The sequence below is a fragment of the Equus przewalskii genome, chromosome 26 (genome assembly GCF_037783145.1).
Source record: "Equus przewalskii isolate Varuska chromosome 26, EquPr2, whole genome shotgun sequence".
NCBI lineage: Eukaryota > Metazoa > Chordata > Mammalia > Perissodactyla > Equidae > Equus > Equus przewalskii.
In genome coordinates, this window is record NC_091856.1 from 14,444,883 (window position 1) to 14,457,676 (window position 12,794).

General features: G+C 41.8%; 1 protein-coding gene across 1 annotated transcript in view; it reads right to left on the bottom strand.

Moving 5' to 3' along the window:
- The window catches only part of FRRS1L (ferric chelate reductase 1 like), a 29,390-nt gene that overhangs the window by 13,766 nt on the left and 2,830 nt on the right, over window positions 1-12,794 (bottom strand). Inside the window, exons 2-3 of the mRNA XM_070596530.1 lie at window positions 2,674-2,758; window positions 455-593 (exon numbers count right to left, since the gene is read on the bottom strand). Of these exons, the coding sequence (XP_070452631.1) occupies window positions 455-593; window positions 2,674-2,758 (224 nt within the window). The remainder of the gene's footprint in view (window positions 1-454; window positions 594-2,673; window positions 2,759-12,794) is intronic.

Sequence of the window (12,794 nt, forward strand, 5' to 3'; positions counted from 1 at the left end):
ACAGAAAACCTGAATCCAACCCATGGACTGGAGCCAAGCCCAGCTGAGCCTCAGCCAAGCCACACATGTGAGTGAGAAATGAACGCCTACTGCCATAAGCCATGGAGTTTTAGAGGCTCTTCTTGCAGCATCACTGTGGAAACAACTACTGAATATAGGGACCACGAGACACTTGGTTTTCTCATAACCAACCCTTCCTTCTCCATTGAAGCTAGCTGGAATTTTTTTTTTTTAACCTGCAATCAGAGAGCCATAACTAACATAATTGTTATACTGCTTTGATCCATATCTTTGCATTGTTTTGAAAAAGAAGATCAAACTCCAGAAATTCACTTCTCACATTTAAAAGCGGCATGGTAGCTTAGAGAAACATACCCATGCCCATTCTCTAAACTCTAAAACAGCACCGCGAATTAAAGAGAAAAATCAGCTTCTCGCATGATTTGCGTCTTACCATTTTCTTGTCGGAAGAGAATCCGACTGCTACCCAGCCATCAGTGTCTGCGCTCAGCTCAAATTCCACATCGGCCCCTATCATCCGGTAGCTAAGGAAGTAGTCACAGGTCTCTGCATTACAGCCTGGTTTGCCATATCTACAGGACATATCAAGACAGACATTATTGCTTCTTCAGCTACTTATTCAACATACTTTAAGAGAGCATCTCTGTATCGGGCAGGACACTAAGCAATATTATTAAAATAAATGAGATCTTTGCTACCTGGGATCTCAAGACCACGGCTGCACTCAGGAGAGCCCCTGGAGATGGTCTGCTCCTGTTTACACATGAACTGAGGTCCAGAGCTGAGAAGGTGCTGGCAGAGTGAGTGCGTAGCTGCAAGAGGATTTGAATCCAGGCCTCGGCTCCCAGCCAGTGTTCTCTATATTACATTCAAGTTTCTCAAATATCAGTTATTACTGAATTATTTCTGAATCCCTTTTGGCAGCAAAAAATTCTCTGAGTTATAATTTAAATTGTTTTTGTTAATTACATGTATGCCAATTCTTTTTACTGACAAATTTTCATACAAGTAAACTCACAAAAATTTACAAATTAAAGATAAATTAAACTACAAAACCAGGAACGTTTAACTTCACAGCTCATGTGATGGATGATATTGTTTTACTGAAAGTAAATTTGTTTACCTGCATGTGCTGTGACTATACCATACAAGGTCTTTTGATTGAGCGTGTTCTTAGACTAAACATGACTCCACTCTCCTCCACTTTTATCCACTTGAACTGCTGCAAAACCCTGATACATACAATGCACCAAATGAATACCTCATCTGGTATTCACTGAACATGAATGCATCATTTACTTATAAAATTCGCCTTTGTTCTACTACTTGGGGCCAATACAATTACAAATTCAGACACTAAAGTACAGAGAAGTATAAGGTGGTTATCCAGATAATCAGATTATGCATACATCAATCTTTTTAAGGAGCATCATTGAAATGAAAACACAAATTTAAATTTTCTTACAAAGGACTTGCGGATCCTTTAAGAATCGGCAAGCTCTAGTTTGAGGAAGACTGTTTTACATCATTTTCAGAATGACAGAACATTCTAGCAACAGGTGAGACAATCTAAGGTCAGATGGAAGGTACCTGAAAGAACAAGACACAAGGCTGCTAAGTATTGACTGAGGCGGGAGGCAAGGAATGAGCTGCTATGCTGGTAGATACCCTGAGCAGCCAAGAATAAACATGGAATTGGGGTCAAAAAGTTGAAAAAGTTGAAAAAGAGTAAAGAAAGCTAGAAGAGGAGTGACTGGGCCAGAAAACAAGACACCCTGAGTCAACAGGCTACTAAAATTCCTTCCTTTCTCAAAAACATCCCCAATCACCAGAATTATACACTGCTGGCCATCTTCCTCAATAATAGTATTATTAGATTTTTAAAAAATTCCTTAGAAATACCCTTGTAATCCAAAGAAAACTCAAAACCCCTGTATTCATTTTTTTCTCAGACCTTGAGCACTGAATCAAAAAAAAAACCCTCAGAACTTTCAGCGCAGTGACCATCCAAGTCTTTACTCAAGGACAATTTGTTTCAGGAAATAAAGGATTCAGAGAGAAGGAGGCTTTCCCAACAGAGCAGAGCTGTCTAGAGGGGAGGTTCACTGTCTACACGACTGTTTTCTAGCTCCAGCCCATCAAGTCTTGATAGAATAGTGCTCATAATCATGCAGGGGCTCCCTGCACCTGAGCTAACAAGCTAGCTACCATAATCAATGCTTAATGTCTACGTAGTTAGTATCACACAGATATCCATAAGTCACGACTATTTACTTGAAAAGGAATTGGGTCTTAGACGTGTCCATCACGGCCTGTCCCACCCACAGCTCCTGCTAAATAAGCACAGACGCAGTCTGTGTCACGTGATTCATCTTTATATGGCCCGCTGGTTAGGAGTAGGCACCTGGGCCAATGGCGGTCAGTCATAAATGAAGAACCAGGGAAGAATGTTCCGGTGCCAAGGGGTGTGCTAGAGCTTAAGGCCTTTAAGTCTGAACACTGGGGAGGCTATTACAAACAAGTCATCTCTCTGCTGAAGTCATGAAGGGGTACAGACCCCTGATTAGAATGAACTGCATGCAATTTAAATGCTACCTTGAGAAGTAATCAATGACTTCGCCTTAACGTTATCCAACCCGCAGATCTACCAACCTAAAGCATCCTTTTGTTTTTCCACAGTCATCCACTTTGATTCTGGCAAACGGATCCACAGGAGGAGCAGTAGGGAAAGGGTAACCTGGGTGGGGAAAATAAATAATGGTTAGAAAACCCAGCAACAAAGTTTCCTATGAGAAATTTTTCTTTTTACTATGTTGACCATTTTTTATCACACACGTGAGAAATTTTTCTTTTTACTGTGTTGACCATTTTCCATCACACACATCTAGAAATGTTCAGAAAAGGGCTCGTTTCAGCCCAACCACCCTCTTCATGAGGGGAGGGTGTAGGGTACACATCTTTGAACCCAGCTTTACAAGGTAACTGAGAATATGTGACTTTTTCCTCATTTTACAGACAAGGAACCTGAGGCACTGAGAGGTGGCCTCGTTTCACATAATCACTGGCTCATCACTGTCCCCTGGGAGTCTTAAAATCACAGTTTTAATGCAATATGCATGCTCTAAGAGAAAAGAATTAACAACAGAACATTTATATATTTGATAGTAGAGGTTTTCCATATCTATACACAACAATAGGACTTTTTCATTTCCCTGAACTTCCACTTTTCATGAAGCTGTATAGAACATTTTCATATCTCACTAAATTCTTTAAACACATCGTTTCCAACGGCTGTGTATGTTTCTTGTAAGATTACTTAACATCATAATGCATTAAACCGTACACTGAAGGGTAAGCCTGCATTACGCTTCCAGTTTGTGACAGAAATACTTTTCTCTCAGGCTTACTCCATGCACACAGGAACCACGTGTGATTCATCTTGTATTCTCTGCCCAGCATAGTGCTTGGCACTGGACACTGAATAAATGATCGTCAAATGAATAAATAAAATCACCCATAGATATAAGACAATGTCAATATCAACTTTAAAAATTATTAGTTTTTCTTTTCTCATTATTTTGAAGTCTTTTCTTTGTGATTTGCAATGTTTTTTAAATGAGGTCTTGTTTACTTTGTTCCATTAGATTATACTTAAAAAAAAAAAAAGCCACCAGGCCACGCATTCCTGGCACACATCTGTGCACTTCGGACTATTCACATCTCCTGCCTTAGATCTTGATCATATGCTAAAATACAGTCCTATCTTTTCACCACCTTTCAAGTAATTGGGCCAAACGCATTACTTTTTCGAGTTTTTTGCTAAGTCCTAAATCCACATTGGTACTGTAGACTGAGTCCTGCCTTGGATGAGTTGATTTTCTCTTAATATTTATTGAACAACTGCTCAATGCTACAAACTATATAAAGCATCTTCATATATGTTCTTTCTCATTTCTCATCACAATGCTGAGGCCCTTTTTGCTCAGAATATTTATTCAGGAATGACTGACTACATTTTAAGATTCTACAGATGACTGAAAAAGATAATCTTTTGTAATTCAGCCTCCCCATCTTCTTTCATTATCCTTACTGCTTCCTCGAATCTAGAATAATACATGGGCATACAGCAGATTTCCAGCTCAATAAATACCAGTTATTATTACTGTTGGATTATTACTATTAAATTTTGTAAACTGGACTGAGAACTAATAACCATTGGATAAGATCGTTTCTAGAAGAAAAATGGGTTTCCAAGCTCCAAGTAAGAGAAAGTTTGGAACAAAGCTCACTTATAATGTACCAAACCAGTTTATTAATGTTGGCAAATGGGTTACTTCTCAGGGCTTTTCTAGCACTATTTCCTACTACCTTATATGCTTCTAAAACTTCAAATGAGAACTTGTGCTGTCAAATGCATTTGGGCATCCATTTTAAAATAATACATTTTTCTCTTGTTTTGTAAGATGTTGTTTAATAAAGAATTTGATTGATTTTTGTCCCTGGTTCCTGGGAGACAAGACTCTAAATCTTTGGAATTTCCCAATAGAACTGTCTTTGTTATTCATAAGCCCCTCGGGATCACACCTGAGTTTACACTAAGAGATAAGATGGCTCAGGATGGGGGCTGATCACTAGAAAGACCAACCATTTGTTTAGAGGTTTGGGGCTCTGAGCTAGCCTCACCTCCAGGAAGGGGGTGGAGGGCTGGAAATTGAGTTCAGTTAAATCAATCGTGCCTATGTAATGAAACCCCAATAGAAACTCTGGACACTGAAGCCCAGTGCAGCATCCCAGTTGGTGAACACACTGATAACACTGGGGAGAGTGACACACCCTGATCCCATGAGGAGAGGGCATGAAACTCTGCCTTCCGGAGCCCTCCGGACCTCGCCCTATTGTGTGTCTCTATTGGCTGTATCCTTTATAATAAAACTGTAAGTGTAGCACTTTCTTGACTTCTGCGAGACACTCTAGTGAATTACAGAAGCTGAGGGGGTTGTGGGTAGCCCCTGGATTTGGAGCCAGTTGGTCTGAAGTGAGGGCAGTCTTGTTGTGGACCATGCCCTTTAACTTGCGGGGTCTGTGCTAACTGCAGGTCATTAGTGCCAGAAAGGAATTTCAGTATACTAGTTGGGGTGGGCATCAGAATATAAGCAGAGCAATATGACAATTTTCCCCCTGAATTTAAATGATCTATTTGGCATAAAATAAGTTTGGACCACGTGCCAGTATTGGAGCTCTTGTCTCTCAGCTATAACCCAGCCTTCTATAGCCAGCTCCATGATGGGCTGAATACACTGCAAACCACATTTCTCCTTTGCGAGTTGGCTAGGCTCCACCCAAGGAAACACTGGAGGGAGGTTGGGAGGCAGGAGGAGGGAAAGAAGACCATTCCTTCCTGTTTGATTGCTGTCCAATAAGCAAGTCCTCAGCAACTCTATCTTTGCAGTGGCAGCTGGTTCAAGTTTCTAGCTTTTTTCTAGACTCCCAGAAACAGCCTCATCACTCACTCAAAGGAACCAGCAGCAGCTGGCCAGAGGGCCCTTATTCTCAGAGGATGGGCTGTGGGGGGTTTCTTGTCTGAGCTTCTAGGTTCTCACAACCTCAAGCCCTTCTTTTTGCTCCCCCAATCCCAGGGGCGGTGGCTGCCTCTCGCAATTACTTTGTGCTCCCTTTTTGCTGCTCCAGTCCCCAACACCTACTTAGACAGCTCCCTGGGCTGATCACCCTGTTAAAAAAAAAAAAACCTTAAATGGGGCCAGCCCAGTGGTGTCGTGATTAAGTTCTGCTTAATCACAAGATCTGCTTCGGTGGCCCAGGGTTCACAGGTTCAGATCCCAGGTGCAGACCTACACACCACTCATCAAGCCATGCCGAGGTGGCATCCCACATACAATATATAGGAAGACTGGCACAGATGGTAGCTCAAGGACAATCTTTCTCAAGCAAAAAGAGGAAGATTGGCAACAGATGTTAGCTCAGCACCAATCTTCCTCACCAAAAAAAAAGTTTAAAAAACAATTTCTATCTTTCTGACTGGACCTTGATGGATACAGACTAAATGGATTAAATCTTAAATATTGATACAATGTATTTATAAAGACTGGTTTATTAGCAGTTATCATTTTGAAGAGAATAATGATATTTAATAGGATCTGTGTTATATGTACAATTGTACATTTTATTGGAAAATTATTGATTGTAGAATTTTAATTTTTAAGTACCCCAGGTGTATAGAATTAAATTGATGATAATTCTTGGTTTATGGGACTTTCACATCAGTCTATGCAAAGCTCATTTATATTTTTCCCTGATTCATCCCTAACTCCATTTTCCTCCCCATCATTTTAGATACTTGGTCTAGCGTATTTCATGTAAATTCTTCTGAAAAGGAAGGAGGTTTTAACAAAAATGAGCACACTGACACATACATCTTAGAAAAGCAGTATTTTACCATGATAAACTGAAAGGACACATTAGTAATAATGGATATCAGACAACATGGGGTTGTGGGGTAAGCTTCTCATCTCCACTAGCTCCTCATGGAGCATGGAACTTTGTCTGTCCAGGGCAAGGTCCTGCCTTGTTGCAAAAAGCTTCCATATTCCCAAGAACACCATCCTGAAACTCTTGCATGATTATCTTATATGATAATCATCAAAAGTGCCTTCAGGGGCCGGCCTGGTGGCGCAGTGGTTAAGTTCGCACATTCTGCTTCGCTGGCCGGTTCAGATTCTGGGTGCGGACATGGTACTGCTTGGCAAGCCATGCTGTGGTAGGTGTCCCACATATAAAGTAGAGGAAAATGGGCATGGATGTTAGCTCGGGCCCAGTCTTCCTCAGCAAAAAGAGGAGGACGGGCAGCAGATGTTAGCTCAGGGCTAATCTTCCTCAAAAAAAAGTGCCTTCAGCAGAACCTGGATCCAAAGTTAGGTTCCAGGCACAACTTCTCACTATATCAACAGTGCTGCCTTGCCACGCTGTTCGCAGCTGCACTGCACTGGCCATTCCACAGCCACACACAAGATCTGGAAGCTCCTGAGCAGAGCAGACAGCGAGGGCCCACCCAACTTACCATCCCCATCCATGTTATTTTCATAGGTGTGTGCTCTTGAAAAACATATTGTTTGTGTATGTTTTTAATCTGCATAAATGACACTGTGCAGTAAATCTCCTTCTGTTTATTATTTTCCTTTGGAAATCTATCCATAAATGTAAATGTGAGACCTCTTATTACTGCTGACTGAATAGTATTCCATGATGTGCGTGCAACCACATTTCCTACAATATCCTCCCAGGTTTAGACACTTAAATTGCCTCCAATGTCTGCGTTCTCAAATAATGAAGAGCTGAACATCCTTCCATATGTTTCTCGTAGATGTATGCAAGAGGTTTTTGTTTTAATAAACCCCAGAGAGCAATGGCTGGGTCACATCTTTAATCCCTCAAAGCTCGATGAGATTAGCATTCAGAACAACACACCAGTTTAAAATCCATCAGTGTTGTCGGAGGGTCCTTGTTTCCCCACACCCTCTCCTGTACTGATATCTGACATTCTAATTGTTTTCATTTGGATTTCCCTAAGTACTAGCGGGGTAAACATCTCTTCCTATCTCTATTGACCCCCGGGTTTCCTTTCGATTGCTCCTTTGATTACTTGGTTCTCAGTCTTTTTCACGGGAGTTTGTGTATATTCCAGATATAAATTCGCTCTTGGTTTTAAAGATTTTATTTTTTTTTTCCTTTTTCTCCCCAAAGCCCCCCGGGTACATAGTTGTATATTCTTCGTTGTGGGTCCTTCTAGTTGTGGCATGTGGGACGCTGCCTCAGTGTGGTCTGATGAGCAGTGTCATGTCCACGCCCAGGATTCAAACCAACGAAACACTGGGCCGCCTGCAGCGGAGCGCGCGAACTTAACCACTCGGCCACGGGGCCAGCCCCGCTCTTGGTTTTAGATGTTGCAAATTTGTTCCCCTATTCTGCCACCAATCTTACTCTTTTCTATGATGCTCTTTCTTGGACCAAAATCTTTAAATTTGATGTAGTCAAGGATATAATTTTTCTTCTTTTGGTTCGTGATTCTAGAGTCTTGTCTAAGAGATTACCCTCTATTCTGAGGACATGAAGATATTTCTTTACATGTTTGTTTATTAACTTTGTAGTGTTACCTTTCATATTTAGATCTAAACCACTTGGAATTGATTTTTTACATGGTGTGAAGAAATCAGTTTTATTTTTCTTCATACACTGAATCAATTCTTCCCAACAACATTGACTAAATAATTCATTTTTTCCTTACTGATCTATGAAGACACCTCAATAATTTACTAGTTCTCATATAAACGTAGGTCTATTTATGGATTTTCTGTTTTGTGCTTTGATTTATCTGACTGTTCCTGAGCCACGACCATACTATTTTAATTACTAGGTTTTGCAACCCGTATCTTAATATCTATCAGCAATTCATCAAACTTGATTTTTCCATGTAAAGTATAGATCCTAATTCGTCAAGTTCTCTCCCAAAATGCTGCTGGGCTCTTGTCTGGAACTGCATTAAATCTATGGATGAATTGGGAGAGAACAGACATGTTTATAAGACCAAGTTTTTCCTTCCAAGATCATGGTATATCTCTCACTTACTCTTATCTTTTATATCCCTTAATAGTTTAAAATTTTTCTCTACACAAAACCAGTGCCTTCTTTGTTAGGTAAATCCAGATACTATACATTTTTGATGCTACTTTAAACTATATCTTGCTTTCTTTTACATTCTATAGCTTACTGTTGCCAGAGCAGAAAAGAGCTTTTGGGGGCTGCCCCATGACCAGGGGTTAAGTTTGCGCACTCCACTTCGGGAGCTCAGGGTTTCACCAGTTCACTCCTGGGCGCGGACTCAGCACCACTCCTCAGGCCATGCTGAGGTGGCGACCCACATGCCACAACTAGAAGGACCCACAACTAGAATATACAACTATGTACTGGGGGGCTTTGGAGAGAAGAAGAAAAAGAAGATTGGCAAGAGATGATAGCTCAGGGCCAATCTTTAAAAAAAAAAGAAGAAGAAAGAAAAGAGCTTTTGGTTTACATATGCTGATCTCGTTTATGGCAACCTTACCACCTTCTCCTAATTATATCTGTTTATTGGTTCTTTTCGGTTTTCTACGCAAATACTCATATCAAGAGATAAAAACACACGTTCACACAAAAACTTGTACACAGATGTTCATGGTAGCATTATTCATAACAGCCAAAAATGGGAATAACCCAAATGTCCATCAACCGATGAGTGAATTAACAAAACATGGCATATCCATATTTGGATTATTATTCAGCCACAAAAAAGAATAAAGTACTGATAGCTGCTACAACATAGATGAACCTCAAAATCATTTTGCTAACTGAAAGAAAAGAGTCACAAAAGATCACATGTTGTATGATCCCATTTATATGAATTGTCCAGAATGGGCAAACGCTGAGACAAAGATCAGCGGTGGCCTGGGGCTGGGGGATGGGGAAACGGGGAGAGGGGACTGCAGGGTAACAGCTAAAGGGTATAGGATCTGTTTTAGGAGAATAAAAATGTTCTAAAATTGATTGTGGTGATAGTCGCACAACCCTGTGAATATACTAAAAACCAATGAATTGTATACTTTAAATGGGTGAGTTGTATGGTATACGAATTATATCTTAATAAAGCTGGTGCAAAAAAAGAAAAACAATAGACGTCTTGCATACCACTCCCTTGCTCCACTTAACCCAGTTCTAAATTTACATGTCGTGCATCTGTTTGATGGAATCAAAACCATATTCAGGATTCAAGGTAGCACTCCAATCTCTGTGGGATGGGCAGGCACACCAGAGGCTGGGAGAGACGCTGAGGGAGCCATCCACCACCCCTACCCAATTTCCCCTTCTTTATTCTGTATTTATTTTATTTGCACCTTCACCCTTTCCCTTGATTAGTCTTGCCAGAAATTTGCGTAAGACACTTCCAAAGAGCCAGCTTTTGGTCTGGGGAATCATCCACAGTTGTGTGTTTTCCATCGCATTTATTCCTATCCAGACCTGTACTATCTTCTCCTTTTTTGTTTCCATTTTGAGTGGAATGCTTCGCTCATTTGTTTTCCCTCTTTTTTACTTTCTGATAAATGTATAAATACCCCTCTAAACTCTCAGCAAGACACGGCCAGCTTCTGCTTCTGCTCTTAGCCTTGTCCATTCCTCCAGTTTTCATAATGTTTTGTTTTGTTTGGCTTGTTCCTTTCCCTCCGCTTTCCATTTTGGTGCTATTTTTTCTCTTTTTCTCTAAAATAAAAACTTGGCTTGAGACTAAATATATTGGTTTGGGGGCCAAAAAACGTTTTTTTTTTCTCCCTCCTTGTCTTTCCTTCTTCTCACATGTGCTCTGAAAACCCTTCCAATTCTGTTCTGTTCGGGAGAATGATTAAAGCCGTTTTTTCTCCCTTCAGATATTCCTGTAACACAAGACGTACTTATTTTCTTGGCTGACATTCTGGCTTCTCAAGATCGTTTTGCGGTCTCCATTCTCATCTAATTCACGGACATTATCTGTTCCTTTTTGCAATCCCTTGAGCCTGTTTTGCCATACTCCACCGAGTGGTTAATGGCTTCTGCTTTGCTATTTATTGCTCCTAATTAACTGCTTGGATCGCAGCCCTCAGGTATTAATTTAGTACTTGATTCCTTGAAGTTTTAGCCAGAAACCATCGGCTCAAATCTCTGAGAACTAGCGCATCCGCCCCTTTCTCTTTCTGGACCGCCTGAATCATTTCTGCTCATCAGAATTACAGAATGCAGTAAAAGCATCAGGCGACTTGGTAAAATGGAAAGCTCCACACACACGCGCGTGCCCGTTTAGCAAAGCTTGCACCGTGGCCCTCCCCCGCTGAGGAATCTGCAGTTCCCACCTGCCTACTCCATCAGCTCCAAACCCCTCTTCTCAGTTCGCCCATAAAAATACCCCATTCCGCCTGGCCCACTGCATTCCTAGTGCACGTCCACAGGGACCCTCCACCCCAGGCGGGCTGGACACCTTGCACCATCTTATCCATAAAGTCAGTCAACCAATCGACACAGTCCTCTGCCACCTCCTAGCTGTGTGGCTTTAGCTAAGATATTTCAATTCTCTGTGGGTCAGTTTCCTTAACTCTAAAGAGTAGCATCTAAGCCAGAAGGTTGCTGGAAGGATTACAGTTCATATGAATAAGGTGCTTAGAACAGTGCCTGGTACACAGTAAGCGCTTATTAAAAGTTAGCTCCAATTAGTGTCATTACCGGGCTAGACCCATGGAGGATACATAGATAAATTAGATGTAGATTATTTATCTTTAAAGAACTTCCAGATGGGGAGGGTGATGAGTTATGTATCCACACACAATACGTGATAGATGTAGAGAGAATACAGGCAGATGAAGGAACTTCTGCCCTTCTCTCTCCTGTCCTTTCCCAAATAGGGAAAATTGCGCGATAGTGAGACACCCATTGACTGGACCATGCTTTACAAGTGGTCAAATCACTATGCCTTATAGACAAGCAAGCAGGAATGGTGTTTCCTCTTTTCCTTGCAAGGCCAGGTATGGCCCCAAGGGCACGTCAGTGACCACCATGCGTGTGGCTGGCTGGTAAGACTCAGGGTCTGCGGATCCTGGCGGCAGGAAGCAGAACGCTCCACTTGGAACTTAACCCTAAGCCAACATCACCCAACTCGGTTTTTCCAGAGAACCCTCAGAATAGGACATTTGCCCATAATCATGTTGTAATCAGTCTTACATTCTACTGTTGTTCTGACTGGAGACATTCTGGGTTGAGAACCTCACGGGGAAAAGGTCTGAGTGGTTAGGATTCAGACACTAAGACCCTATCCAAACTCTTGATGGTAGAGAGCAAAAAGGGTCAAGGCAAGGTTAGACAGTGTGCTGTGACAGAATATTCTTGCCCAGCAGCAGAGGACGGGAGAAGGAGAAAATCAGGGAAGGCTCCCTGAAAGAGGTGGCATTTGAGCTGGGACTGAAAGGCTGAGCAGTATAGGCTAAGACAGTGGGAACTCCCAAAAATTCTGAAAACTAGCATCATTAAGCAAAAACACAATTTAAATTTAAAAAATGAACACATTAGGGGGTGATTAGAAACACCAAATCAGCCAGTGTCCAGCCTCTGGCTTCGGGGATTGTGGGCTTTCTGGACACTGGAGAAACGGTCTCTGGACAGGGTGGGGAATGGTCAGCGGGGTTTCCCACAGTTTCAGCGAATTCTCCATCCCCACCCCCATATTTCTATTTCCCTTTTTCTGATTTCATACCACTAGGCACCTTTTTGTGAGAAATTCAGTTTGTTGGCTCCCTTCTACCAGAAGAAGGGAGTACCCTGCATAGAGGAAACAAGAAGCCCAACCACTAGAAAAAGACAACCCAGCTTGTACCAACAGAAAGAAAGAAGAGCTGAAAGGAACTATTTCCCCCTCTTCACTTGCTCCTTCCTTCAAAATCATTCAGGCTCCCTCCGTCCTTCTCCGCCGAATTCATCCCAAGAAAACCCACCCATTACCTCTCATGTCCTCAGTCCACCACTGTCTGAGTCTTCACGCTATGGGGCCTCACCACGGGGCGGTACAATACTTCCTGACACCCTCTTCTCCTCCGCCTTCTGAGTGGGAGACCCTTCTGGGACATTGCCTGCTTCTGCTTCTTCCTCCCTGGCAGGATCCTTTTAAGGCAGCGTCACTGGTTATTTCTAAGGAACTTGGCCAAGTCTCC